Here is a 26,030-nt window from a genome sequence, read left to right as displayed (position 1 = left end):
ATCAACATGCAATAATCTCATGAGTTTTAAAATCAGACATGCTAAGGTACTGTTAAGACATTATGTAAATATATTTTATTATTATTATTATTTTATTATTATTATATTTTATTATAATAAGACCTGGCATGTTGAGTGAGAACAGGAGTTCACAGCTGTTTTTCAGTGGGTCTTTATTTCTCCCATGGAGGTGGCTATGGCATTCTTCTTATTACAGTATGTGATCACAGCTAAGAAAGCTCACAATACTGAAACATGGCAACAATTGCAATGAATATACAGTATCATAAAATAGAGCTGATGGCACTGTGCCCCAAACAATTTCTTTTTACAGACTTTTTACCAATATAAACTGCAATTGTAGCATGCGCATAAACGTACTCATAAAATGTCTTAGTAGCTGTGCAAAAATAACTATATAAAATATATTGCTTTAACATTGAACCAAGCCAAAGGCGCTGTAAATAAATTAAACTAGACAGCAACAACAACAAGCAGGTACATAAAGGATTTCCATGTTAATGCTGATTCATAGAATGTACATATTTAACAAATGTACTTTTACATTAATATCTTTTCAACAACATTGTGCATAAAACAAAAGTTACTTAAGTAACTACGGTTCTATGAATCCCGGATGACTGTCAGAGGGCGATGCTGAAAGCACTGAATGTTCCCTTTGCACATGCACAGGAACTGCCCTCTGGCGGTCAGGAGGAAGGAAATAGAACTCAAATACACCAGAACGTGTCAATACAATTAACATAGAGCTTCACGGAAATAAGGAAAATACATATTTATAATATAAACAACATGAGGATCTATAACATCCTTATACACAGGAATGCCCACTCCACCTCTCCCTCCTCCCTCCTCTGCTCTCAGCACCAGGGACAGAATCAACACAGCACAGTCTGTTTAACACTGGACTGTTTAACATTGGGCTGTTTAACATTGGGCTGTGTAATGTGGGCCCTCTGACATGAGCCCCCTGGAGCAGCCCAAACGTGGATAAAGTGCCTCTTTGCCTCTGTGGACCACACACTCCTTCAGTGCAGTGCCTCAGAACCACTGGACATGTGTAACAGGACAGGGACATGTCTGAGCCTTCACTGTCAGCACAACAAACACTTGTAACTAAATGAAAATGTTGATAACATAGCTGTGCATCTGACTGAAAAACACCTCTACACATTGGACTCAATGAAGGATCGCTTTGGTTTGATCGAGGCTACATGGAGGGCCGGGTTCTCTCGGACCAGGCCTGGTTTGGCCTTGTCCATGTAGGCGTGAGCCACTGGGGGCTTGGACTCTTTGTAACAGCTGGCGGAGGAGCAGAACTTGTCTGTGAAGTCGTGCGTGCCGTTCTGTAGACTGCTCATAGCCATGGCCACGTGGCCCTTGTGCTGGTCCTGGTAAGTGCTGACTGCTTTGGAGTAAGACTCACAGTCATTGGCTGCCATGCTGTGGCAGAGCATGTCGGAGGAGCTGATTGGCTGGAGGGGGTTGATCCAGCTGTGGGCCTGGTGGTTCTGGCTGTGTGGGCCAGGCACACTGTGCTGCTGTTGGAAGCGGGCCGTCTTATCAGTAACGCCCATGAAGGGGCGGGGCTTGTAGTCTGAGCTGGAACCCTGGGTCTGCTTGGTCTTGTCAGGGACCTTGTTGCGGACATCGGGGCCCAGTTTGCCACTGTCGGACAGGCTGCTACTGGAGGCCAGGCTGCTGGTTGAGCTGGACACTCTCATGCTGCCCGCTCCTGTACTGTCCCGCACAGGCTCGCTGTGGTTGCCCTGGGCAACAGGGCCGGCGCAAGCCAGTGCGTCCAGAGAGGAGGAGGATGGAGCACACAGTCGGTCCTGCACCAGGGGCTTAGAGGAGCTACAGTACGAGGAGTCCCTCAGCAGAGCCTCGTCACAGCTGTAGCCGAGAGCAGCCGCTGTCATCACTATACGGTTCTCATACACAGGCTCCTCAGGAGAGGGCCCCAGGGGGCTGATGTCGATGCCTGGGCCTGGCTTCAGGGCACTGGACAAGTGTCTGCTGGGGAGAGGGCTAGAGGGGGCGTACTGACCCTTCTGCTTGGAGCTCATGTGCTGATTGGTCTTGACTATCTGCGCCTGTTTGGTGGGCTGTAGGACCAGAGCCTTCTGCTGGGCCACAGCCTCTCTGTGCTCCCGGGGGACCCTGGGAGGGGGCCTGTGTCCGGGGGGCGAACAGGGCTCTGGGGGAAGAGCTCTGCTCTGACTGGTGCAGGGTTGCTCAGAGGAGAAGGCCCGGCTGAAAGAGTAACTGTTGTGGGACCAGCTGCAGGCTTCAGATGCTCTGCTGTGCTCCTCTTCATCCTCCTCCTCATCCTCCTCCTCCAGGATGTCCCTGTGCTCCAGAGTGTCCCTGTGGTCCAAGCGGGGGTAGTTGTGCTCTGGGGGCTCATCCTGCTCTTTGTCAGACTCGTGTCCTGGGGTGTGGTAGGGGGCAGCAGTGGCTCCTTTGGCCTGTGTGCGCTGCATCTGTTTACACTCCTCCTCCACTCGGGCCAGCAGCCTCCTGATCTCTCTGTTGTTGGGGCAGAGCTTGGCGGCCTCATGCAGGTCGGCCAGTGCTGCAGAGAACTGTCTGTTTGATGAGAAGAGACACATGTGTTACATCTGTCACAGGCTCACTCCACACACTAACACTGTGTGAGCGCTTTACCTGCTGCTGCGCTTAGCCCTTGCCCGGGCGTAGTACGCCTCATAGGATTTGGGCTTCAGCTCTAATGCCTTTGTGGCAAATTCTTCAGCCATTCCAAAGTCCTGCAGGACAAAACTTCATTACACTCTGTAAATCACAGCTCTCAACAAAGAAGCAGGAAGATTCTACATTTACATCTGCTTGAATCTTAAAATAGTTCAGAAATTTCTAAACGTATGGGCCTCTTGAAGGAATCTCACATAAGGCGACTTAAACCAAGGTTGTGGCTGAACCTCCACAGTAACTTCCAGTGTTCTGAGTTCTCTTTGTATGTCCTGCTTAAATCCCACAGTGGAACAGGCTGCAGTGACTGGCACATACAGGGACACAAAGTGTGTGACAGGATTTGATTCCTATGCCCAGACTCCACGCCTCGTCGCTACCATCTGAACACTAACACATGCTCCACCAGGCTGTCCACCCACTGCTGCTTCACTTCCACATCTCGCAATTACACTTTTTAGCCAATACTTCCAAACTAAATCACTATCAAATCACAAGCCTATCAAATAAGAGATACATTTTGACGTATTTAGATTTTCATTTTTTCTATGGCTATTGCCAACACGACACAAGAGATGTCTTTAAATTGAATTGTCAATGCCTACTGTCTACTTTGTTCAAATAGAGGCAAAAGCTTAATCTATCTTAATTTGTCGTATTTAAAGATGCATTCTGTATTACTTTGCCCACAGTATTCCACTGTACGGTATCAAACATATCTATCTCTCTATATATGCCATTACTGGAGTTTTTATTTCTTTTAAAAAAATGTGAAAAATGTGCATTAATCTTTTGAGTGGTTTTGCCTCTACACATATATGACCTGTAACTTGGCCTGGTGGCTTCAGGTTTTTATTCTGCACTCTTTTAATGTAAATTTTATGATCATTTATGTTTTATGCTATTATGAATTACTTTGTGTACAAACTGTGCTATACAAATAAACTAGTCTTGCCTATAATGCCATACTGTGGAATACTCCAGGCAGTTCAATAACATCTCCATGGAGACAAGCAGGTGACAGGACCTCCACTAGAAAAGTTGCATAGTACACCTTCAAAACTGCCTATAAAGCAGTGTATAAAGCCTTACATTAGTCTTCCTGCGACATCGGGACAGATTGAGGTAGAGCGACACCCTCAGGTCCTTGAAGGCCTTCAGCTCGTCTCCGTATCCTTCGCGGGGGAACTTGCGGAGGGCGTACTGGTACCTCTGAGCCGCCTCTTTCATCTTCCCTTTCTGTAGGACACACAGGGGACAGGGTGAGGATGAGGAGAAAGCAGGACAGTGTCTGGAGCAGCGCTTTCACTCATCCATCACACAGCTGTGCACTAATAACACAGAGCCGAGCTGACAGCCCTGTCCCCCCAATGGGGCTCTCTATCAGCAAATGTCACACAGCTATCAGAACCGCTCAAGTGACTTTTTTAAAAGCAAAATACCCGTGTAAATTTCAGAATAAAATATTGTACTACTAATATTAATAATAAACAGAATGCATGTTATGTAATGCTTAAAGTCAACATGAATTATTCTTTCACTCCCTATCACTCCATTACCAATGACTGTCCCACTGCACACAGCATATTCACATGAAAATAAGGTAGATAAAGTGTCTTGCCCAAGGACACATATCAACGTTTCGGTCACTGCCATATGTGCACATGTTGAATTGTTAAGAATTTCCTGGACTAGTATAAAATGTCCATCAGAAATACATATTATTCATACAGCTTGTAGTGGTAAGTCGTTCTACATTTATTTTGGGTTACTGTGCAAACACCGTCTTATTAAAAGTAAGGGACAACCATTTTACACCATTTTAATTCATTATGTTCTTTTTTTCGGGCATTTAATGGATTTTAACAGTCGATCATCATTTTACAGTTTAGAAGCAAACGCGTATCTCTTGAGTCTTTTAATTGACTGTGGACAGGGATAGAACTAAGGGGAAAACAGGAATGCTTGAATCAATTAAAATACAACTTTGAGTAAACTAATGATGAGGGAACACTATTACAGCAACGTTAAAAGCTCTTGAAAGTTTATTTTGATAATTTGTCTCCTTTAAAGAAATAAGCATTCTACCCTTTAAACGTTTCATTAAAATAATAATTCCCCACAAATCTACGAGCTATACCTTGTAAAGCATGTTTCCTTCCTCCATTAGTTTCTGCAGCAGAATAATCAGGATATCAGGTTTGGATGTGGCCATGGCCCAAGCAGCATTACCTATAACAAAACACACAACACACATTTCACATTACCATTCAATTGCTTCAAAGTTCTCTGTATTCCCATGATGCTGGTACAAGTCAAGTTACCTAAAGATTGTACCTGATCGATCATAAGGTGACGTTCTGTAGCCTTTTTTTTAGCGAAAGCAGTTAGGAAAAAGTTGGAAAAGAGATGGTTATAAAATGTAGATGTCATGCAGCAAAGCGAGTCCAATATAGTGAGAGAAAAATGCAGCATGGAGTGTTGTGAAGTGAAAGCATACAATTATATCCAATTTCCAGTCTGCTCCAAATGGGCTTTTTATTTTCAGCAACGAATTTACGAGACCGGTAACGGCTAAAAAGCAATTTCAAGGTCTTGCTCATTACCAGTTGTGAATTTTCGCAGACAGGATAGTGCAGTGCCGATAAGCGCAGAAGGCAGAGTGTCTCGTAGGTGATAAGTTGCTAGCTTAAATTACACATGCACATGCAATATCTAGCAGACATGCAGCAATGGAAACATGCTTTTTCCATAACATTCCACACAATTAGTTAGATTATTCTTAGCAGCAGGAGACAGACGGTGCTCAAACAAAACAAAGTTGAGTTTATATAGAAGTTCACAAGCCTTTTTAAAAGAGGTCTGACTTTAAATGTTTGAACCATGTGCACACAACGCATAGCTGTAATGGGTGTAACAACATGTAATAGTAGGATATGTATCTATATTGTGGTGAGGTTCACAGTTTTGTACAAATGCGACTAGACATGGCTTGAGTTTTATAGTTATAGTTTGGGCCGTCAAAATAAATATTATATAGACTTATTGTTTAATATATGAAAGCTGGAACAATATATTTTGGGGCTCAATAATTACCATGTGTACGTTTTCTTTATAAATGGGGAGATTTGGTGTAAAACAATAAAGTTTGAGCTGTAAAAGGTTGAAGAAGTGATTTGTTGCAGCTCAGGCCTTTTGTTTAAACAAAACTGTTTACTGGGATTAGTTTACATTATTGTTATTGTGTCAAAGGCATAAAGTAGTTTCAATATTATCGTTTATCGCAGTATATCTCTAACAATATATATCGTGCTTCAAAAAGAGTTATCGTGATAGGTCTTATAGTTAATGTTAAATTTTAAAAAGGTGCAGATTAAAAATAATAGTAGTAATATAAAAACCCTGCTGATTTTTATGTTACTACTACTGATTGTACTGAATTGGCAAAACAATCTCTATTGAACCTGGATAATCTGGATGATTGGCTTGAGAATCAAAATGTAAACAAACAAAAAAATAATTGTAAAAAGTTTTACCCATCTAACATTTCATTTCAGCATGTTGACCACATATCTGGGGATTCCAATTGGCATTTTATTTTTATTGGTCTCAGTAAAAGTCAAAGAATTATGGTCTTTGAAATTCAGACTTTTTAAAACTGCTTGCATTTGAGTCCCCGATGTCTCCACCCAATAAATTATAATAGTTCACAATTTGCATGTTTTACATTGTTACATCTCTATTAACACACACAGAAAAGTCGTCCCTACCCAGTTTGGCCCCTTTCTTCAGGAGCGTGACCACCACAGACGTATTCCTACAACCGATGGCCCGGTCCAGTGGTCTCATCCCGCTGTAGTCCACATGCTCGATCACAGCTCCTCTCTCCACCAAGTACTGGACCTGTTTGAGAGAACCACACTTAATTCACAACATCACGGTCCATATAATCAGACAGGAGTGCTTTTGCTTAACTGTCCATAATGTGTCGTGTTAGGATGTTATATAATGTCTATATAATGTCTAGGCCTTTAGTCGTTTATGGTGTCTTAGTTGACCAAAATTTGATAATCTAAATAAGATGAGTAGATGATTTATCATATGGATTTATATGGGACAAAAGGAGAAATCAGAAGTCAGTGAGTGTTTATTTGTATTTATATGTAAAAAAGCAGATTAAACTCCTAATTAATAAGTGTTATCTGTCTTTATATAAATACATTGTTTCCTAGTATTTTACTGCTAAAATTCTGCATGAACTCCCGTGCTGTTGTAGTTTTGAGAGTGCAGTTAGTGTCAGATATATATAGCGATAGGCTTTTGCAGTGCCCCTTTTTAGTCAACTAATTGACTGGCAGAACATGTGTTTCGTCAACTAAGAATTTCTTTAGTGGACTGCAGCTCTAGTAATCTCACGTACAATCTCAGCGTCTCCGTAGAAGGCCGCCAGGTCCAGTGGAGTACGGCCATTCTTGTCCGTGTGGTCGATGGCTGAACCTTTTTCTACTAAAAACTGCACCACGTTCTTGTGTCCTTTCAAACAGGCCCAGCTCAGGGGGGTCAGGCCTTCTTTGTCCATGGAGGTCAGGGAGGCACCTATAGAAGAGACAGAATACAGCTATGAGATTAAACTGTTGAGTTAAACTTAGCTGTTGTATTTGGGCACCATTTTATAATAAATATACCTTGATTAGTCATAATAAATCATAAACAAAGAGTCTACTGGCTAAGTAACTACTTAATTAAGAGGTTAGGAATTAGGCTATTAATTAAGTATTGTATAGTTTTATATCGTTGTATTGTAAGTTTAACATCAACCTGCCAAGGGGCTGAAGATGGAAATCAGCCATGTATGATCTTTACATATTTACATTTTCATTAATATGTTCTGCCTCTTTACAATTAAATAAAAAACTAAAGTCTTTGTTCATGCTTTATTTACGAATAATGAAGGTGTAGTACAAAGTCTTGCCACAGTGTTTTATGAAGTTGCTTCTCATCCAACTCTCAGCTCATTTATATTTTTATATTCAAAAGCATCTCTCCCTCATTTCAGCTCAGTGCCCTCCTTTAACTACTCTCCACCACAGCAGCAGAATAATCAGCCTCCCCCACCTCTCCATCGCTTACTCTTCACCATCCCCCTGAACAAATCTGCGCTCTTACTCATTTGTTTGTGTTTAAGGTAGTATTAGTGGTAGTGGTACCTTTTGAAAGCAGGAACTCGACTGTGTTGAGGTGCCCCTCGCAGGCGGCCACCATCAGAAGAGTCCTGCCCTGTTTGTCACTGATGTTGATGTCGGCTCCGTGCTCCAGCAGCAGCTCTGCAATCTGTGGAAATCAGAACAAAGTGTATTAAATCAATTCTGGTGAGTCACTCCTGTTGTTATAATGGATACAATGTAAGCCTTGTAGGGGCTAATACCAAGTGTGTACAAAAACTGCAAAAGTGCCATACAAAAAAGTTTAAGCTAATGTTCCCCAAATGTATGCATAATTAAGTGGTTTTCACATTAGGGTAAATTAGAGTTAATCTGGCTAATGACGGTTGAGAGGACGTTCAACCTAAAAATCTCTTATTTCATAATGGATAATTAGCAATTGAAAATGCAAATTTATCATTTACAACTGATTATGAATAAAATGTCATTAGGGATAGTAAGATTATTCGGTTTATCAAACGTGATTATTCAGGTTGCGATATAATAACAAAAACTAAAACTAAAATCATTAAAATTAATCTACACTCAAAAAAGCAGAGGTGTAAAAATGTATATGTATTTTCTTATCTGTCCATTTATATCACATTAAGTTCATAATTCTTTCATAAAGCTTGTCACATCCTAGACTAATGGTTCTCTATCTGGTGATCAGTGTCAATGAACGAAAATATAGGATTTCAATGTTGTTTGGTGTCAAGTAGAGCTGTGGCCTTTTAGTCGTTTAATCATTTAATCGGTTGATGGCGTCTTCATCAACCATAATTACAGTATTCAATTATTTAATTTTGATTATAAACATTTATATGCACAACAGCAGAAAGGAGAATGTAGGGAGTGGATTATCTGAAGATTTGGGAGAGAATCCTGTGCCTTTTCCTATAAAAAGACACTTTTTTCTACTACTTTTCTGCATAAATAGTTGTTTTTGCAGAAACGCACTTGCAGATGATGCAGTTGTAATATTCTGAGTGTAGGTACATGGTCAGATCAATAGAGATAACTGTTTTGAGACCTTTTGCCACGCCCCCTTTTAGTTGACAGCAGGACATGTGTTTAGTCGACTACAATGTCAATAATCATGAACAATCTTGAAATTGTGATGTTTCTTCTCACAACAATCAGTAAACAGTAAAATTATATATTGTGAAATATCAAACTGCTATTAAAGAGAAGTATCCTCCGTAGTACATTTAGATCTTATCACATGAAACTTCAGACAGATTTTAAATAACTGCTTATTTTTGAGCTGGAAAATTTCAAACATTGTTGAAAGTAGATATTGCTCTGCAGAAAATAGTTTTTGATGTGAGGTGAGGTATATATGTGACACAGTTAAGAGTTTAGTTCCAGGTCATCTGATATAACAGTATTTGGGCTCACCTGCCAGTGTCCTTGTCTGACGGCACAGAAGAGTGGAGACACCCCTCTGCGGTTCACCTGCTGCACCACGGCCCCCTGCTCCAACAGGAACGTGCACACCTCCATCTTCCCCCGGCCCGCGGCGGCTGTCAGGGCTAAAGAGACAACAACACTTAACTACAACTCACAGTTCATATAATTCACAGTCTATTTCATAATGCAGTTATTGAGGCTACTTTTGGAAACACAAGCATTGGTATTGATTGTTTTAGTTTATAATTAATTTAAGATGTATGGAAAACCAGTGAGTCAATTCTGATTGATGAAGTGACTCTACTTGATTTTTGTCTATGTAGTTAAGCAAAATTTGTCCCAGCACATATTGTAAAAGGAGCTGTTCAGGACCGCAGTCTACTGTCTGTATCTGTTTACAGGGTTAGGCATTTTATCGTCAGAACATCAAGATGTACCCTGTTAGCATGCTAGTTGTTGTTAGCTTTTTCATGACAGCAACTCCACTCTGCTCTCCGTAATTTGGGGAAAGTATTTTTAATCTCATTGCAGTGAATAATTATGATGCTCGGAATAAGTTTGGACTGATGAAAACTGAATGCATTAAACACCAGGATTACCAGAAAAATGACATAAGGACGCGCTCTCCCTACATACTGAGGAGAAAAGCGCTGTAAATGAGGCTAAGAACATCTGCTGTGGACAGTTGAGAACTATCTTGTACTTGTACTGTAGAGACATGACTGAGTTCATTACTGAAAGTAGCAGAATAAGTCTAATGTCAATGTACTGACTTTAAAAGCACTTCCTGGATTACCACCTGATGACATCATACAGTGAAACCTAGTGTTTTTGAAATTTTATAGTCATAAAAATGTGTGAATGAAACAAAATGCCCCAAGGTATGTTTTCGACAAGGAAACAACATTGGTAAAAGCTAAAAAAACAAAAAAAAAAAGCTCGATGTCTGGTAAAAATAGGCCTTTCAAGTCTACTCTTCAAGATCTATTGCCTATATTGGTTTGTATTTTGTTTTCTAAAACCCAATAAAAATAAATTCTTCTATAACAAATTGGACCTCACACCTGACATTTGCTCTTAAATTCCCTTGGATCCCAAACTTAAAATCAGCATTTGAACAAGAACAAGTATCTTAAACATTCAAATACACAGATTGTAGAGATGTTACTGCACTGCCAAACACTGGTCAACAAACTTCTCTAAACCCCCATTTATATAATTTATTTCTCCTTGTTTGGATGTTTCGCACAAAGATTAGTAGCTCTTAATCCTTCTTAATTCACTTAAAACCCTGGAATCTGAATACAGAATAAGGCCCAATAAACAACACACACACAGATCTGTTAAAAGGAACAGGAGAGGACTGGAGCCTCCTTATCTGAATGACATCATCCATCTGGAGGAGGAGAGCTGGGAGCCAAGCCACCGAACCCTCCATCTGCTTCAAGTGTGGATGTCCCCCGCAATGAGCTCCACCGTCCAAGCACATGTCTCAATCCCACCATTAGGATTCATGAGTTTCGGCATTTTGAGAACTTTTTCTCCCCATTCAAAAGATATATTTTGTATTTTGTTTTAAATTACTAATTGCTATGGTAACACTCCTAATTTCTCAGCAGTCTGAGACCCATGGATTGGTTTAGTAGAGTAGAGGCATGTATTTTTAAGGTAAGATCTAGTATTTTACCATGAAAAAAAAAAAAAAAAAAAAAAAAAGGTCAGATGTGGGTAGTGCTCTATATATTCAAAAAATAAAAGTAGTTTAATAAAATTGTAATTCTCAAGACTTTTAATTATTATTATTGCTGTTATTGATATTGTTGTTATTATTATTATTAGTATTATTACTATTATTGATATTATTGATAGTATTATTATTGTTATTATTTATTTTTATTTTATAATTGATAGTATTATTATTGTTATTATTTTATTTTTATTTTCTAATTTTTTTATTATGTATTTTTTTATTTTTTAACAGTGGAACAGTACTCTTACGTGAGTAAATGTTTTTGTTACAGCCATGTTGGATGCATGGAATGACTAAAAATACTCAATTTTTATTTTGACTATCCTAATGACAATATTTAGATTCAGATTTTTATTAAAAGGCATCAGAAATGTGCCAAAACATGTCTGAAAATGTATGGCTGCGATAGAACGGCTGCTTTAAAACAAAATTAGTCAAAGTTCTAATTTTTGATAAGGCAAAACTTCATAACTTTCTACCCAAACAACTAAACCTATGTAATATCGCTCAACCATTTTACTTAAGCAACTTCTCTAATGGACAAAGAGAACTACAGTAGCCTCAGGGGGGTCAAAGGACATTTTAAAGTAAGGCAGTATACGTCTGGATCAATAGTGTTTACATAAAGCAATTTCCCTCCATCTATAGGCCCCATTTTCCTAACTACTCTAATAAGTTACAACCTTATCTGATTTCGCTTCAGAAAAATCATTTGAGATTAGCCTCCAACATAATACCCTGCCCTCACTTCCCCAAAAGACATAAACAACTCGATAAGGAAGAATCCGCAAAATATCAATTGCGAACACAACACAAGCCATTTATATTCAAGTTACATCCAGTCAAGCATTGATCGGCTTTATGAAAATGGGAACTTTTGGTCGCCCCGGAGACAGAGCAGGTGTTACAGGAAGCTCCATTCCTCCCAATAAAATACAAATTGTACATGCGTGAATGATTTTGCCTCCTAGTGTTCAAATTGCCATGCCGATTGCCTGAAAAGAGGGAAAATTAGCGACGCGAACAATTTCCTCAAGCTCTCAGGGGCAAAAGTTTCAGGAGCATAAATAGATTCCAGTATGCAAATGACACGTATTTACAAGGAAGAGAGTCAAATTTGAGGTAAAAACTAAATAGGGATAAATACAGTTTAGCTAAGCATGACTAGCCGAAGGATGATTGTGTTGAATTAACAGAAAGCAGATAAGCGTATGGCTGGAGTTACCGGTATCTTGAAAAGACTGTGGAATTAAAAAGAGGTTCCTCATAAGGAGAACATATTATATAACAAAAACTAGCATGCTAACAGCGCACCAGCCTTACTTCCTGGTTGGCAGACATAAAAATGCTTTAAAGACAATGCATATGCTTTTGTTTATATGTGTTTTAGTTGATTTGAGTAGGAGTGACAACAAAAAAATAAAAGCAAAATCAGTTCAGAAATATATGTGTAATAATAATAATAATAATAATAATAATAATAATAAATATAATACATAATCAGACATATATTGAAATTTGTCAAAAAATTCTAAGTCTACTAAATGTTTGATTAAAAATAAGTAAAGTGTAAACTCCAGTTAATTATTTTTATTGTGGCGTATAAGCTAATGACAGCAGAAAATTAACTACTACATGAGAGCACAGAAAGCAGTGCTAAGGCCATCTGAGGCTACATATTCACATCCATATTGACAACTCACACATTTTGTATTGCCATTCATCTGTGTCAGATTGAAAATTCTTAAAATATGTCATATTTTGGAGCTACGTTCTAGCTCGAATATATTTTCTGGTGTAAATATGTATACAAATAACTCAAATATTCCGGTTTCGCTGATGGCGGAGTAGGTAGAACACTGGGAGAGCTCTGTTGAAATCCTGCAAATATGGATTTAAAGATTTGCTAAAACGCAGTGTGGACAGATCCAGAATATCTCTTGAGACGGGTGAAACAACAAAGAAAACAATTCTAGCCCAAGAAGAGCTGATGGAGGAAGAAATCTCCTCACACCAGCGACAACCAAGATACCGCATGAACGGACGCTGCTGCTAGCTATCAAGACTCTATGCTAACCCGAGCCAACATGGATCGTTTCAACATTATCAGCCAAACTTTTGTCAGATTGTGCGTTGATTGACAGTCATGACCAGACAATAGAGCAGATTGAAACATCACTGAACAACATGGAAATCAGAGTATTGGTGTTGGAGTCCACCTGTACCCTCTTAAAAAGGAAAACGTAGTGCTAAAGGTCAGAACAGATGACCTCAAAACTTGTTTACAGAACAATTACATCCGTGTAACTGCTTTACTTGAAAGAGCTGAAGGCCTATGTTAATCTGCTTTCCTTGCTGCACATCTGAAGGAGGTCTTTGGTCCAAACGCGCTGGAAGTTGACCGAGTACAGGATTCATCATTACAAGAACTTACAAAGAACTCATTTTGAAGCTCACTCGGGAAAAGGGATGACTCGTTTATGGTGGGACAGAAATCAAAATTTTTCCAGATTACAGCCGAGAGGTCTCCCAGAAGAGAGCAGCATTCTCCGAGGTCATGTCCCAGCTCAGGATGTCCTTTTTTTTTCAGCCAAGCTTCAGGTCACTTCAGGTATGACTTTCTCCCCTCCAAACGAAGTGCATTTGGACTGATGAGCCACTCCTGTCGTTTCTCGCCTGTGGTCAGGTGAGCCGGACCAGGCCGTATATAGAAACTTTGTCTAACTGTTGTGTTTAAGTGCGCTGTCATAAGACTTTTTTTGTGGAAACAAGTTTATCTACAAATAGAACAGTTGTGTAGGTTGTATTATCTACAATGGACAAATCTATTCCCCCCAAGATATTATTGTTTCTGTAATACACAGAGGAATGGGCTAAGCGTGTTTCACTTTAATCAATAGTTTTCATTTAGGTTAACATAGTTCATGTAAAAGTCTTGTATGTAGTAAGTTGTTTTTTGTTACTCACTATAGAATTTTTATTTTTATTTTTTTTCGTTCATTTTTTTCATTCCAATCTCCTCATGTGTCCACGTGTAATTCTTACAATCTTCAAAGTCTCCAAGGCCATTCTGAGATTATATCAGTGCCTCTTTTTATTATGGCGGACAGAACCAAGTGTGAAAAAAACAGCATTACTTTTGTCTCTTTAAATGTGACTGGTGATAATAATGTGGTTAAAAGGCAGAAAATAGATACTTATCTTAGACAGATAAAGGTGGATGTGGCCTTCCTTCAGGAAACACATTTGAAACAGGGCCAGACCAAACTACTTAAAAAAAATTGGGTTGGCCACTGGCCAGGTTTTTCATTTGAATTTTAATGCTAGAGCCAGGGGCGCTGCAATTTTAGTTTATAAAGACATACCATTTCAGTTAGAAGAAATCATCCGGACTCAGCAGGACGCTGTGTAATAGTCAGGGGTCACACGTTCTTCACTCTATTATTTTATCTATGCCACAAACTGGGGCAATGGTGTGTTTTTTTTTCAGAATGTTTTTACTACTCTGCCCAGTCAAGACAATTACAATATCATAATAGGACGTGACTTTAGCCGTGTTCTCAATCCCAACCTTGACAGAAATGCTAATAAACTACAGTCACTGTTATGTACACTTTGAAATGAACAAAAAGTAGTTACACTTTAAAGAGAACCACAGAGCAGTTTTTAGGGATCTGGTCTTAATCAAGGGGACACATGCATTTGCCAAATAATAATAATAATAATAATAATAATAATAATAATAATAATAATGTATTATTTTTTCTGCACTTCTCTTATTCCATCCCTGCATTGCTTCCCTGTTTGTTTGTTGTTCATTATAATACAATAATGATACAACTGTAAATTTGTCAGATGTATTTGTACACTGCTGTACATTTTTAGCAAATAACCAAATGGAAAAAAAACAAAAAACAAAACCTCAAATAAACTTACAGATGGTGTCTTTTAAAAAATATCAAAAATACAATAGCCTCAGAGGGTCATAACTCCAGCCGACTCAGAATGTTCTTTAATCTCGATGGAAATATCCCTAATAACTTACGCATCTAAAAGAACACTATAAATAATGCAATGGGAAAAACGAATAGTTTGTTGTTGACATAAGTGAGCTCCAAACTGAAGTGAAGATAATGGATTTATTTGCTCAAAGAAAAACTAATAATTTTGGTATTATTGCCTTACACATAGGTTTTAGAAAACACAAATAAACGACTATTGTAAATAAGAACAAATTGTAAGTTGGTTTATTAAATTGTATTTTCTTTTGGCTGAGTCAATACAGAAGAAGCATTTTTAGACCATTATTGAGCAAAGGAAAATGGATCTGATTATGACTTAGCAATGATCAATCAATGCAGTAAACAAAACACAAGACAATAATGAAAAACTAATACAAACATCTACAAAAATGAATATAACAATAAAATTGTTTTTATATCTAAATAAATGAATTGTACTTTTTGTGTCCGTTTTGTCGCATAAATATCCTTTTCTGACATATTCTTTTCCAAACTGAATTTCTAGTTGTGGTGAAACTGATGCACGTTTAATGCCAAATACAATAATCATTACGGGTTTGGTTTGCTATTTCTGCAGAGATTGCATGCCACCAAAAAACCACAGTGAAATAGATGGAAATTAACATTTGAATTTGGTGGAACAAAGTCTGCCAATGCAACTATTCTATTTTTTGTGTGTCGCAAAATAATTAGCAATTATTATTATTATTATCAATTAGCGTCAACAAAAGACAACAATGAGACGCCTGAATTATATACTTTGTTTTAAAAATGAGTTATTTTCCTTCATTTGGTTCGCTAGAATATGGTAAAAGTTCCTGTTTATTTAGAACCACATTGAATATAAAAATATACGATTCACTAATACTTGTCAAAACTGAAAGCTAATACTGCTTTCCATTAGTTTATTTTCAGATTATGTCACAGCGCAGCTTTCAGTCAAGAGCAGCTAATGCTATACCGTCTCCATGTGTAATGCATCTTGTGGTTAGCATTGAATTACAAACACGCCAGCTACAGTCACTCACTTTGACTACACATGTAAAATAGACAACTGTATTTCCAAAATGAAGTCACTAAAAAAAACAAAGTGGAAAACCAGATTGGAAAAAACATTAAGACCAAAGTAAATCCACATGACAACGATGTGTAATACTTTAAACACAACTGAAGCTAATAGATCTTACAGAGCCTGTGTTATGCTTAGCACAGCATTTTGAGCAATAATGTCATAATATCATGCTGTTTCCTCATCAATAACACACCAACAGTTGTATTTTGTTTCATTCATGCATATATCATGTGTTAGTAAACATTTAATCACTGCTGTCTCTCTTTGAGCTAAAAACGCTTCTGTCCTTATCTCCACCTCCTGTTCCTGTTTCCTTCTACTCGAGGAAGTACTGACCAATCAGAAAGTTTCTCTAATCCAAACTTTAATCCAACATTTATTTATTTTTTACATTTTCTGGTAAAATTCTATCAGCCAGTTGTTTTTCTGTTTTTATGCAGAATGTCGACACAGAACTGCGCTCTGCTGTCCTTTGCTGATCATTCAACACATTTTTAATGAACCAGTGAATGAATTCTTAAAAATCCTTTTAAAAATTCAGATTCAAGGTGCTGTACCACATTTTTATTGCTGTTGCAAAACTGAATCTAACTCAGCTACTAAGATTGCAGCAGTCCAATGTTATTCCTCACTTTCCTAGCACATTCCTATCATCCTAATTATTCACCGTGATGAGTTTATAAACGCCTTTTCACAACTTTCAGGGACTAGAGCGATGTTTTACCGTCACAGTAATGATTACAACTAGCATGCAAAGTGGATGCTAAAAATACTTTATAATTAGATGCACACAGCTGTTTCATTTTCACCCAAAGAGCTGTTTTTACAATACATTTGTAGGGCAAGACAAATGTTACTTTATTACATTTATTTATATCCTTTTAATATACAATGCTTTCTCAAAAGACTGGTTTTAAAATACAGTATAATGCAATAACACAGACAGCAAGCTGCAAATTGGGCATCTCTCTATAGCAGCACGATAACGTACAACGCCAAAGCAGCAGGCGATGATAAAACTATCCTGTGTGTAATGTGGAAAGATTGATGTGCACGTACCTGTCTCTCCCCACAGAGTGTCATGGCTATCAATTTGCACCTCATGCTCGTTTTTCAGTGCCAGCAAGCCCCTCACAACCTGCCACAAACAAAACAGAGATTAATAGAGCCCTGAGTCTGGCTTTAGATATCATAGAATAACTAAAGGATGCAAATGTGCCAGTGGAATAACATTAAGCTGATTGGAGCCGCGACAGAGATAGTGGTTATTACTTAATTAAAGAGTGGGTAAGATAGCTGCTGGGGGGGAACTGAGTGATCACAGGGGATTTGATAAAAGTATTTGTTGAGGGACTTCTTAGATGAAATGAATAGGTTGGATTGTCTGTAGTACAGTGTTATACAACTTAAATATTGGAAAAGTAAATACCGGTAGCTAATGTTTAAATTCAATGTTTGTCATTTCTTTAGGCAAATAGTTGGTTCTCTTTTCCCAAGGTATTGCAACGTATAGAAATACAATGAATATATGCAGTATTTATTTTACAACTTTGTAGTTTTCATTTTTGCTTTCAAGTCATTAGATTCTCACAGAGCTTTGTTATGGAAGAAATCACATCCACAATTATTTGAGCAATCAGTATATGAGTATATTCACACTCTGTATATGTCCATGTGCTTCCACTCTACCACACATATATGTAATCAGTCAGACTTTTCCTGCAGCGGACCTCCTTCTGCCAGTTCTACGCTGTGACCTGACAGCTGAAGTTGGCCCGGTTGTGTAGTACTCGTCCTGCAGACCTCAGGGTCCACCCCGGCTAATGAGGCAACCAAAATAAACCTTGGGCTTGTGTTGCACTGAGGAGCTGAGGGCACCGCAGTGTGATCGATCACGTCTTCACCAAGGCCAGATGCACCTCAAATCTGACTCCTCACTACGTACTCTGGCTGCTATGATTCAAATTTTGCAGTGCAAGAAGTCAAGGGATTTTCCTGAAGTGGAAGAAATACTTATTTTGTTGGAGGTATAAATGATGTAGTATTATTCTTTACTGCCTGGGCCTAGTTTATAAAGACAGTTTCTATGAACTAAGGTTAAAGTTAGGTGCATTATGACCAGTGTTCATTTTGACTTAAATATATTTCATCATAGTTTAGTGAAAGAGTTTAGATTTTATTTATTATTTTTAAAGGGTACCATAGTGTGTGTTTGTAGGCCACAGAAGGCCCTTCAGGCGATGTTTTTTTAAATTTTCTCAAATAATGTACTGAAAGTGGGACTAAACTTAACCCATAACCACATTTCAAATAGAGCTGCTAAATTGGGAAGTTTATACGTTTGTTTGTATTCAGAAAGACCTGGCTGTAATCAGGGCAGTCGTGTGTGATGTCACATTGTATTTGAAATTGCAGTGGCCACTTGATGCAGCACAGACCTAGTTTTGGCTGTTTTTGAACACAAAGTTGCACATTTACCTAATTAACACAAAAAATGGACAGGTGACAGTACATTGCAAATTTCATCTACCGGTACTACTTTCCCTCAACCAAAAAAAATAAAAAATTACCAAAACGACATCAAAATTTGTAGCAAATTTAGAATAACAAATTATGCTTGTTTTTGAACAGGGGTGGAAACCAGAGTACCATTTAACCATGCTGGCTAAAGTAGTAATAACTAAAGACAAAGTGCATATTACCTGTGTGTGTCCCATGCTCGCCGCCCCAATCAAAGCCTGCTGCAGAGCTTTACTCTTCAGAGACTCCTCCTGCTCCTCAACCCAATCCAGCTCCAGCAGGTACTCCATAATCTCCAGGTGGCCCCTTAGAGCCGCATGGACCAGCGCACACTGACCGCTCTTATCCACGTGGTCAACCTGAGGAAAAAAAAAAGATGTAAAAATACACAAAACTGGTAGGATTTGTGTTCAATCTTTATCAAAACAACTCAGTAATGTTTGAGGATTTTGGAAGAATATTGTGGTAGATTATTTTTTTACTGAATTACATTTGTACTGAATTTTTATTTGAAAATATTTTGCAGCACAAAGTTTGCTGTTCACACTGTTTAGAAATTCATTCTCTGCATTTAACCCGTCCTTCAGCCAGTGCCGCTGAGGTAACCCATGAGGATGAGTGAGTCACTGCAGCACAGCGCTCAGGGACCGATCTGCAAATATTGAGCTAGCCTTGGTCCGGACTACCTTAGCTGGAGGATTTTATCTATTGTGCGTGCTTTGGGCTGGGTACCCAGAATGTTCTTGCTGTGACACGTTAATGCTAACCAGTCAGCCACCGTGAAAAATTGCAAAAAAAATGATTGAATTAGAACAATTACTACTAATTATTAGTTACTATAATTATCTATTAAACATGCATTATTAGCATAAGAACATATTTTATTTACGACTGGAATATCTACGTCTGATCTAATCCCCAAAGACACAAAGGAATCAACCGAGGCAATACCAGGACTAAACCAGGTCTAGTCCATGTCTAGCACTACACAATACTGACAATACAATCTCCAGTACAGCAGAAACTCCAGAGCCTTTCAAACTGTGTTTCCACCTCCCCCGCTCACCTTGGCCCCCCTCTTGCACAGCATCATGACCAGGCCCAGGTGTCCCGCGGCTGCAGAGAAAAGCAGAGGACTCATGGCGTTCTCAGCCTGAACCTCCACACTGGCCCCATGCTCCAGCAGCAGAGAGGCAATCTCCTGATGACCCAGGTGGCACTGCACGCACAACACCGGGGCGTTGTTCAGGACCTCCGTGCGGTAGTTCACGTTGGCTCCTCCCAGCATCAGGAGACGGCTCACCTGGGATAAGGAGGCACAGACAGATGGTGAAGCTGGGGATAAAGTGAAAGCATCTGTAGCTATTGTTAGGGTTTTTTCCCCCTTAAGGTGATTTACCATTTTGTATGTAAGATACTGTTGCTTTTAGACTTCTCTGCTTGGTTTTTCTAGTACTATGGAAATACGAGGCAGTGGTGGCTTATGGTGATAGCTAAACATTTATCTTGAATTTATCGAAACTTCCCACCTCGATGTAAATGTGACTTGGAGAATCATGAGGTGTTTTATTTTCGTTTAGCTTGATTTCAAAAGTCAATAAAAACATACAATACATTTGGAAATTGAAAAAGCAATGTATATGAAGTGTGAGTGTCTTGCCAAGGGACGCAACAAAACTTAGTCTCTGGTTGGTGATAAAATGCTTAGTGGATTTAAACTAAAGGCGTCACTTATTGTGGTTATTTAAAGAAGTTATGTTCAAAATAACTAGATCTACATTAGTGTCTATGTACTAACTGTGTCACTCATTGTAAACAGATTAAATGTTCTTTTTCTCAGCAATGAGGGGGCAAATTCAGACCAGCCAGAAGGAATGTGGCAAACTGTATTGTGCTGTTCAATGGGCTGTAGAAAATTGGCAAACAATATTATTCAGTATCAACGGAATCATTCCCAAAATCACTCTAGCAAATTTAACTCGCTACCACTAACATTTGAACTATTCTGTTAAATTTAGTGAAAATGACAAAAACATGGTCTACTAATAACAGTTGGCCACTAATAAACTACAATTTAGGTTAATAATAGATTCAAAGTGATAAAACTGTGATAAAACTGCACTGTTGGTGTAGCGAACAAATCAAGACGAAATATTCTATCTTCAGAAAACTCGTCAAAAATGGTGCCTATAAAGAGAAAGCTGAAAACATACATTGTACTTATACGACCCACATATTGTGACAGTTACAATGGAGTCTATAAGCCAATAACTTATAAAGATAATACATTGTTCACACACTTTGTTAAACATCAGGATAGATAGCAGCCTGTCTGACTCACTGCACAGCTAATAAACGCAGTGTAAAGGTCAAATTATAACAAAGTGCTCACATTTCAATGCATACAATCCTCAGTATTTCTATAGGCTGAACAATGGAAGAATCAGTAGTAAGTGCGAAATCAGAAATACAACTGACAATACATTATAGATGTTATCAAGCCTCGCGGTTTCCTAGGGGGCGCCACAAGGTCATCGGGCTTGTCGGTTTGAATGATGTTTTCACTTACACACAATAACTCGCAGATAGACAGTAAGGATGATAAAATTCAATTGAAACACTAAAACTAATGACACAGACAAATGTGGAATCATTTTGCTCAAAGCCAAATACTACATCATTCAGACATAATGGCCTTTGTGGGGGAAAAATGTGTAGCGCAAGTTGCTCTCTCTCTAATGTACTCAGTTGTAGCTTTATAAAATCTATGTTTTGGATAGGTCTATGTAACGTCCATGATTGCTTCTTTTAATAATGCTTTAGTTTATCAATGAAAAAGGACATAATAAAACAGATTACTTCTTAAAATCATTATTGAAGAGTAAATAATCTCACTTAAAAGTAAAAATACAAACGCAATCTGTCAAATTTGGGGTTATTTACCGTAATCTAAATGTGCTTTGTGTAATGTTATTGCTTTGCCTGCAGTGTTTCACAGTATGCCATTAAAAACCTGCTTATATCCATGGAGACGAGCAAGTTACAGGTCTGATCTGTGGGGAAGTGAGCCATTTCACAGTAAGAATTTATATTTTACAAGATAGCATAGCAAGTTAGCATTAAAACACCTAAAATTGAATAAACACGAGATATAGAAGTTTAATGCCATACTGGAATACTACAAGCAAAGCAATAACAGCTGAATGGAGACAACCAAGTGGAATGAAACCAAAGTGACCAGAAAAGTTACATAGTACAACTTTAACACTAGACTAATTGCCAAACTGACGTATTTGATTGCATTAGCTACTCTAACCAGTTGAATTTTATCTAGTCCTCCTAATACTGACATGTTCCGCTATGTATATCATTATAAATCCTAGCTTTAGTTTGAGTCGATTCCTGTCCAAGCACGAATATCCATTTTCATTCATTTGCTAGTAACTTGGAGCAGAAACAGTTACATTCTCAGTTTCCAATTTTTCTGATCTACTATCAACATTGAACCTTACCACATAAAATCATCGTACATTTTCAGTATTACAAAAATCCAATAGACCTTCACAAACTGTTACCTTGACGTTTGGCGTGTACAGATTTCTGAGCGAAGCCAAGGCCGCGGAGAGCCCGTCGGCGCTGCAGCTAATCCACAGAGCCTGCAGCACACTGGATGACACGCCCGTTTTCTTACTTTGGCCCTATACGACAGACAGCAAAGTAAGACATACGTGGAAGATAAAAAAGATTGTCCTTACTTGAACTGCGCTGAAGTGGAGCTCATTAAAGAGGAGGAGGGTGGCCGGGAGTTACCTTGAAGATGTGCGCTTTGAGGATGTGGTGGCCCAGTTCCATGGTCTGCTGTCGGTTGAGTTTGCCCTCCTGACGAGACAGCATGAAGGCCATGAGAGCGTGGCCCGTCCTGGAGCACGGAGGAGAAGTTAGTTAGGCTGCGTAGAAAACTGTTGGTCATAATATATTCATTAATCATAAGAGGAGTTTCAGTGCTGTCTTTGATATGGTAAAACATTCAAATACAGTACTTGTTCCCTTAGGAGTTAAAAAAATAAACAAAAACTACTTCCGTTCTGAGTTCACATCTTACTGTGATCGGTAAAATCTGACTGTCACTCACTCGGAGCACGATGGTGACCGGCCAATAGACAAAAAGGGGCGGGGAATAGTAGTAGGCATGTCTGACCATTACTACAAATATGTTTTTAGTCCCCTGTGATATTTTTTCCTTTCTTTTTTCCTCGTACTCAGCCATATTATCATAAAATGGAGGGGCCATGCGTTTCCCTGATGAAAAGGTTAACAGATAGAGGCAAAATTATGTATTAAAAAAGGTCATTCATCCAATCCAAAGTGTACCATAATTACGAGTTATACATATTTATTTATCATTATGTTGTTATCTATTCACTGCTTTACTTTCACTGCCCATCTCTCCATGTCTATCCATTATTAATGCACATCATGAACAGAACACAATATTTCATTCCGCTCTCGTTGTGAATAAACCAAATACTACACACGACTTGTAATATTCCACTAGAGTGTGAAACCCCGGGCTCTCTGTTCCAACTTCGCTGGCCAACTTTGAAGGTAATGAATGCACAACTTCATTAAAAGGACACGCATGGCTGCCAGTCACTCTGATCTGGTCCGAAATCCTGTCTCTACCCCGACCAAGGCTCTAACAGGGCCGTCTGCACTGCTGTAGTCTGAGAGCTAACACCCTGTGCCACACTGTGAACCTTTGTTTATTTAATGACACTGGCGAATGAGCAGAATATGAAGCCCACTCTAATAACAAATACAGCACGTAGTGGTGAGGTGGGGAGGACAATGAGGAGAATACAAAACACCTCCTACGTTTTAACTTCATGATGCTAACGAGTAGTGCAATCCTTTAGTCACTGGTCGATAGTGTCTTAGTCGACCACGGTTTGTGTTAGGTAAGTCATTATTTTATTTAAGATTATTCGGATTTATATGGGACAACTGCAGAAAGGAGAAGGTATGGTGTGAGACAGCTAAAGATTTGGGAGTGAATCCTGTCTGCATTTTTACATATAAATACATAGTTTCCTAGCACTTTTCCATTTAAATTGCTGTTTTTGTATGAACTCCTGTGCAGATGTAGTCTTTTGAGTGCAGTTTGGATCAGATACATTGAGATATTTATAGTTTAATAGTTTAGTTTTGGCCATGCCTCCTTTTTAGTCAACCAGGAATTTCTTTGTTTGAATACAAGCCTAGATGGAAGTGTATACATCAGTGAGGTCAGTGAAAGGGTAGAGTACATTAGCTAATAGTAGATGGTGGTAGTAGCAGTAGACTAGTAGATTTTCATAAACTTGACCTATCTGTTGTCCCCAGATATGACCTAAACATGTTCAAATCAAATCTAGCTCTAACTGATAATTGTAATGCTGATTTATTCTTAATTACAAAAACAATGGCGGTGATGTTCAAGTTGTTTATTTTCTAATTTGGTGTTGTGGTTCTCAAGATGATTATCCAATCAGAAAGCAGAATGAGCACCACATGAGTCTGTAAATATTGAAATCCAGTTGATTCAGACCTAAAGACTCTGATCTGAATCTTCACTATCCGGTCCAATTTTAATTGTAATACCACTTACAGTTCCTTTACGACTTATGCAATCTTCCAAAAAAATAATATCTCTCCCCTTTTTTCTACAAATTCACCATCGGCATGAAAACTCCAGTTAATGTTTTCTTATTCCCTAAACTCACATTTCCCCTTTGTTTTTTGAAAATACATTACGACCTCCATCAGTTCAATTAATGCCCAAAAGTGACACAGTTCCATTTCGGTGCCGTGTGAGGGAAAAGTTTGTGTAAATGATCTCATGAATAGCAATGAGGCGCCGGTAATCAAGACGCAGAGAAGAGAGCCGAACCGGGTCAAAGGCAAATGGAATAAAGCAGAAGGACTGGAGCAGCTGGAGGTGGTTTGAGCACAACACTGCACATTTGCATAGCTGATTACATTAACGCAGCATGTGCCATTTGTTTGACAATAAGGCTATAATTCAGTGTACTGCCAACATCATTATTATAGTGATGAGCAGCCTTAAAAAACCTTTCACAGACTCATGGCTCACGTCTGCTTGTTTATTTTCACCGCTGGATTTTGGAAACACTATAGGACATCATTATTCACCTACTCAACTTTGTCATGGTGTTGTACTGTAGCTGTTAGCTACAGTAACCTGAACAAAAATGAAACTCTAGATTAACAATTTCCGCAGATACTGTATTTCTGTGTAATCATTTGGAAAAAAAGGCTGCAGTTTTCCCTCTCTGGAGATAGAAAACGGCAATGGAAATTAGAAATCAAATGTAATCTTCCTATTCCTAATTGTAATTGCTGTGTGAATATGAATATTTTGAATTTCGTGTTATTTTTACTAATCTGTATATTCATTTTTTATAGTGTAGTTGAGTTCACACTTTTCCAGGTTTGGTCTTGGTTTTATCCCACATTAGTCCTGAGGTAGATTTAGTTTGGTTCTGGTTTAGTCTAGTAGTGTGGAGTGTGGGTGTAAGTATGAACACAACCTAAGTCATGTTTCAAAAGAGCACTTAAGGTTTTTAGAAATAATCTTTTCTCCATAGAAATGTAGTTTTGCTTAAAATGTTCCACAAAACTTAACAATTTCCATCAAGACAAGAATGTTACTTCACCAAACTAAGTATTTTGCGGTAATAGAAACACCTGTAATGAATAAAGAAAATATAGACAGGTTTATAGGTCCTTTATGCTCCCACAGCAGCAGCAGACACAGCTGAGTGGAGGCTGAGCTGAGGCTGGGTCTGTGTGGGTCTATAGCAGTGGCCAGTGCTGACTCTAATCCAGGGACATCTCTAGTATCTGTGCAGGACTCGTCTGAAGCTTCAATTCAACCACATTCTCATTCTAATAAAAAAGACACTCACACGCGAAATCACAGTTCTGCTTCTTTTGTGACTTTTTTAATCGCTGAAGTTTAGCTTTAGTAAAACAAACACGCACAGTAACTTTTGTAAATTCACTCCACACTGTGTCCATGCAGAGGACAGGGGCGGGGACTCTAGTTTCAGTAATAAAAGTGAAGCAAAGGAGCTAAGTGTGTTAGCATGAGGCACTGACTGCACATATACACTGTATAGCGGTCAGTGGTTTACAGCTGTACTGCTATTCACCATAATCTGCAGTCTGTGCTTTAAGGTGATCCTCATAAGGAAGAGCAGTGGAGAATACTATATGTTACTCAGACTACATATGAATAATGAGAGGGGACACTTAGA

The 26,030-nt window shown here is 38.6% G+C and overlaps 1 protein-coding gene across 4 annotated transcripts in view; it reads right to left on the bottom strand.

Moving 5' to 3' along the window:
- Positions 1 to 156: 156 nt before the first annotated feature.
- The window catches only part of tanc1b (tetratricopeptide repeat, ankyrin repeat and coiled-coil containing 1b), a 138,314-nt gene continuing 112,440 nt past the window's right edge, over positions 157 to 26,030 (bottom strand). For 3 of the 4 annotated variants that reach the window (XM_033987570.2, XM_055230835.1, XM_055230836.1), the window contains 13 exons: positions 22,522 to 22,630; positions 22,287 to 22,409; positions 19,778 to 20,014; positions 18,894 to 19,070; positions 17,251 to 17,329; positions 9,336 to 9,469; positions 7,941 to 8,064; positions 7,154 to 7,329; positions 6,504 to 6,636; positions 4,874 to 4,965; positions 3,826 to 3,972; positions 2,692 to 2,792; positions 157 to 2,613 (listed from right to left, as the gene is read on the bottom strand). In XM_033987570.2, the coding sequence (XP_033843461.1) occupies positions 1,188 to 2,613; positions 2,692 to 2,792; positions 3,826 to 3,972; positions 4,874 to 4,965; positions 6,504 to 6,636; positions 7,154 to 7,329; positions 7,941 to 8,064; positions 9,336 to 9,469; positions 17,251 to 17,329; positions 18,894 to 19,070; positions 19,778 to 20,014; positions 22,287 to 22,409; positions 22,522 to 22,630 (3,058 nt within the window). In that variant the 3' untranslated portion in view covers positions 157 to 1,187. Of the gene's footprint in view, positions 2,614 to 2,687; positions 2,793 to 3,825; positions 3,973 to 4,873; positions 4,966 to 6,503; positions 6,637 to 7,153; positions 7,330 to 7,940; positions 8,065 to 9,335; positions 9,470 to 17,250; positions 17,330 to 18,893; positions 19,071 to 19,777; positions 20,015 to 22,286; positions 22,410 to 22,521; positions 22,631 to 26,030 lie in introns of those variants that run through there. The other variant, XM_033987571.2, reaches the window with a different exon arrangement.

The sequence above is a fragment of the Periophthalmus magnuspinnatus genome, chromosome 21 (assembly GCF_009829125.3).
Source record: "Periophthalmus magnuspinnatus isolate fPerMag1 chromosome 21, fPerMag1.2.pri, whole genome shotgun sequence".
In the NCBI taxonomy this organism is placed as follows: domain Eukaryota; kingdom Metazoa; phylum Chordata; class Actinopteri; order Gobiiformes; family Gobiidae; genus Periophthalmus; species Periophthalmus magnuspinnatus.
This window is presented reverse-complemented; position numbering and strand designations above follow the sequence as displayed.